This window comes from Myotis lucifugus, unplaced genomic scaffold (genome assembly GCF_000147115.1).
Source record: "Myotis lucifugus unplaced genomic scaffold, Myoluc2.0 scaffold_643, whole genome shotgun sequence".
NCBI classification, from domain to species: Eukaryota; Metazoa; Chordata; class Mammalia; order Chiroptera; family Vespertilionidae; genus Myotis; species Myotis lucifugus.
In genome coordinates, this window is record NW_005871691.1 from 142,748 (window position 1) to 147,274 (window position 4,527).

Here is a 4,527-nt window from a genome sequence, read left to right on the forward strand (position 1 = left end):
TGACCTGCCACACTGTGATGGGGCACCTGGGAGGGTCCTAGGCATGGGTGTTAGATCGCCCTATGGAAACCTATGAGGTGGAGTCAGATGACTGATGGGTGCCACTTGACCTGTCTGAGTTTGGGGTTCTGCATATATAAATTAGGGGTCACAACGCCTGTCTCACTGGGTTGTGGGGATGTGAAATGACTGGTGTAAGCACATGGTCCATTTCTTTCCCTCACACTCCCCGAGGTTATTGGAATAAGCCCCAGTCCCTTCCACGCCTCTAATTTCTCTAAATCTCTACACATCACCTACCTGTCTAGACCTTGTGGCTCACCTTGCTCAGTGTTCTGCTGACTCTGGATTATTTTTTTTTCTTGTTCCCCTTTTGTCATCTCCCTTTCCACCCCAACAATCCTTCCGGGTGGCCCTGTTCTCTCCAGGCCCTTACCTCCCTGCCATCGCCTCCCCTGCGTGAAACCCAGCGGTGTGCGTGGGGCGGCCCTGAGAGGGAGAGCAGGCTCTACCCGGAGGGTGTGACAGTTCCCTTTCCTTCTCCAGGCTGGCATGCAAATGGACCTCGTCCCTATCGCAGGACCGCTCCTTACGCCCCTCCAACCTGGCTCCCCGCCCGCAGGCGGCACTACCTGCACCCACACTCTGCCACACTCATCCCCTCATAGTGGTACTTGAGGGTGGGGACCCCCATGTCATCCTTGTAGAGGATGGAGATGGGGCTCAGTTTGGTGGGCACACAGCAGGCCTTGCCCACCTTCATGGGGAACTTGAGGTGAACCAGGGTCTGCACAATGGCGTGCTTGGTCGGGGTCACGTCATCGGCCAGCGGGAAGAAGCAGCCCCCCTTACACTCGTAGGCATCGTACTCCTTGGGCGCGATGATCCAGCTGTCCCAGCCGATGTCCTCGAAGTTCACTCGCAGGGAGGTCTTCTGACAGTGGTTGTTGGCCCCAGCGCTCCTCTTCCGTCTGGCTAAGGATGACCCCGTGGCCATGTGGCTTCCCACGTCCCCCTCGCCCTTGCTCCCCCCCGCCTCTGGGCCGTGGGTGGACAACTTCTTCAGCACACTCTCCTGCTCGTGGCCGATCATCTCCCTGAGCTCCAGCCGGGTCTCCTTGGTCCCATTGCTGCGGTCGTTGGAGAAGACGACGAAGAAGGGCAGGTTCCTGGAGCCGGGCGGGACACTGATATCCAGCTTGTGGCAGCCTTTCCTGCGGCTCCGCACGGCCACTTCCAGTTTGTTTTTGCTCTTGGTGGAGTCGGCCCTGACCCACCGCTTGACAGCCCTGGAGATCTCGAAGGTCGCCCAGCCCTCGTCCCGGATGTCCTGGGACAGCAGGAAGGCCTTGGCTCCCGCAGAAGCGTCCCCTGTGTCCGCTCCACCCAGAACATCATAAATGGCGATGTTTCCCTTCAGCTCGTGAGAGGGGGTCTCGTGGCTTTGGCAGGAGCTGTAGAGCCGGAGTTCTGCCCTGGTGATCTGCTCATGCCTGGGGATGGAGATGTTGAAAAGCAAGATGTGTTTCTGGAAGGGGAAGTCCTCTGTGGCAGCTACAGAGATGGCATCTGAAATGCAAATACACAGTGATGGGCACCTGCTGGGAGGGTCTGGCTCATGACACCAAGCTGAGCGCATGGCTCCCATGAAAGGGCACCTGGGATGACATTGTCAAATCTCTATTTGGTTTCACTTAAGCCCTTAATATAGAAGAGGTCTCTGAAAGGTGCACTTAGAATCGTGCAAAGAAAAGCAGATGCAGCAGATGCTGGCATGGGAGGGAACAGGCCCAGGTTCCACCAGGTGCCCCACAGTGCAGGAGGGACTTTGCACATACATTTCACATGACTCCTCACGAGGATCTAATTGTTATTTCACTTTTACAGAAGTGGGAGTGGGTTTCGGGTGTTTAACATCCAAAGTGCTCACATTCTGTAAAGATCCTCATTTTTTTAAAAAGAGCCAAATACAACAGCAATAAAACTGTCATCTTCTGAGAGCTGATCCTGAGTGTATGATTTTAAACGATGGTGCATGTACTTAGCCGACACTGTCCTGGCTCATACTAGATGCCCAGTCAATATTTCTGTGTCCTCGCCAGGCCCTCCGCCCCACTGGTGCATGCCCTGCCCCCCAAGCACTTGGCCTTTCACACAGTTCTCTGTGGTCTCCTCACAGCTGTTCGAGCCCCTGCAGACCCCACTGAGGTGCCTTGGCATATGGAGTAATGCGGGGTCTGTGAGCAGTGCGCTAGGGGCCTCGTGTGCTCCTGCCTTGATAGTGGCTGTGGGCTGCAGTCAGATGTCGCAAAGCAAATGCCCTCCTCCCTGTCTGTGAAGGCTGTGAAGGGCAGCATGCGTGGCCTCTACAGGAGTGCTGGCCACCGGCAGAGCTGGGGCCGTCAGAGCGCTTGTTTCCAGGGCACGGATATGCTGAGGGTGGGGTGAGGTGCCCCTAAAATGACTCTAAGCTCTGGACTCTCAGACTGTGGGATTCAATGGTTAGGTCCAGCCAAAGAAGCCCTAAAACAGAGGACACAGATGTACCCTGGGGCCTGGTGAGATGCTGGCCGATTGTAGTAACAAAATAAAGCCAGTGTTTTAAAAATCAAGCAAGTTCACATAAAATCTAGATTTTCCTTTTGGGCAGTCAGGAAATCGGACACTGCTGGGCATGCATTGTGAGCACAGCACCCTCCAGGGGGGCCTGGCAGCTGTGGCATGAGCAAGGCCTGCAGGAGCCTCCGGGGCTCCAGCCCAGGGCGGAGAAGAGAGGCCCGCGCCACACCACACCACGTGGGCTGTTCAGAGGGAGGATGCCGCAGCAGGAGACCCGCCGCCACGCAGGGGGCCTGAGGCGCAGGGCAGCTGCTGACCAGTGGGGTGTGGCAGTTCCCTCGGCATCTGCAAGCCTCGCCCTCCTGCTCAGTCATCTCACCTGCGTTGATTGTGTGAATTAGTGCACATAAGCCCTGAGTCGACGTTTGCCCTCTTCCAGTCCTCCCAAATCAGGGCCATTCTTATATACTTAGAAAATAATTGAGTAGTCCTCCAGTGTTAATCTCTCAGGGGCATTAATATGAATTTTTCATACCTTTTCATGAGAGAGATGTTCTCTCAAAGTTTAAAAATATACCAGGTTGGAGGCCCAATGTGCAGTCTGTTTCTTGGTGGGAAGGGGCCAGTGGGAAGCGGGGAAATGGAGGGAGGGAGGGGGCGAGGGCGCAGCCATGCCCGCAGCTCCCACTGAGCCCAGGAGCCCAGGCCCAGGGAGGCTCCCCCAGGGCAGAGCTGCCCGGGGCAGGCCCTGCGGCTCAGCTGCCGGGTCCTGCAGGGAATCCATTAGCCACACTCCGCTGCCCGGCACTTGAATGGAAGCTGGTGAAACTAAACAACTAAGTTACCCATTTCATTTCATTTTAATGAATTTAATGGAAACTTAAAGAGCCTCCTGTGGCCAGTGGCCACCATAGCGGGCAGTGCAGCTGTGGGTACTATGTCCCCCGACCCCTGACCCCCGACCCTCAGGGCCCTGGGGGAGCAGACCCTACCTTCCACGCTGAAGCTGCGCACGATGTTGGACGCAGGGGTGGACGACTTGTCGGTGGTGTATCTGTTGTACAGGTCTATCATGTACTGCGGTGGCTCTGCTTGGGTTTTGTCCTGGGCCGGGACCCCGCTCAGGTTGAGGCTGCGTAGGAAGTCCACCTTCATGTTCTCCAGGAACATCCTCAGGTCGAAGGTGCCTCCCTCCTGCTCACTGCCCGCTGCCGCTGGCAGCCGGGCATCTCCCCTGGCCAACGCCCGGGCCCGGGTCTCCAGAGGCTTCCCCTGCCCAGAGCAGGCCAGCAGGGAGAGCACCGACAGGGCCACCCACAGCGCCCCGAGGCACATCTTGGGACAGCACGGGGGTCCCCTGGACGGGAGACGGCCGCTGGCCACCTGTGTTAGCGGGTGTGGGCAGGAGCCCGGGAAGAGCAGGCCCGCATCGTCCTGCCGACCACTCTGCACACAGCGCCCGGCCAGTTCCCAGGCTCCCTGCCGCCCGAGAGTCCTCCGCTCTTCTTATCGGCCCTCGCTGCCTGCTCCCACCTCTTATCTGAGGCAGCGCTAAGCTAATGAAGGCTCTGTAAACATCTGACAACACACAGGCTGTGGGAAGAGCACGGTCAGCTGCAAAGAACCCGGATTTCTCCGGGGTTATCGCCCCCTAATTAGGATCGTTCTCATTTCCTTGCCAGTTCTGTTCAAAAGAATCTCAAGACAGGGTGACGTGTGCTCTATCTCCTGGGCCACAGGAGCAAGGGACCCAGGACACAAACATGACAAGAAGGCCTCCAAATATAGAAGCAACACAAACCCCCCAGAGCCCCTGCAGACTCCGGCTGAGCGGGTGCTGGGTGCGGCCCTGGCAGGGTGAGTGGGGGGCCTGCTCCCTGTGGAGGCAGGACCGGCAGGTGTGGCTCAGCACTTCCCGCCTCGGGGCTTGTCTGTCACGCTGGTTCCCGGGCATTGGAGACCACGAGA

General features: G+C 57.7%; 1 protein-coding gene across 1 annotated transcript; it reads right to left on the reverse strand.

Moving 5' to 3' along the window:
* Positions 1-628: 628 nt before the first annotated feature.
* On the reverse strand, positions 629-3,894 carry GDF2 (growth differentiation factor 2). The gene is made up of 2 exons (XM_006105157.3): positions 3,552-3,894; positions 629-1,569 (listed from the first exon to the last, which is right to left on the reverse strand). The coding sequence occupies exons 1-2, from the start codon at positions 3,892-3,894 to the stop codon at positions 629-631; spliced, it is 1,284 nt and encodes a 427-aa protein (XP_006105219.1).
* Positions 3,895-4,527: the final 633 nt, after the last annotated feature.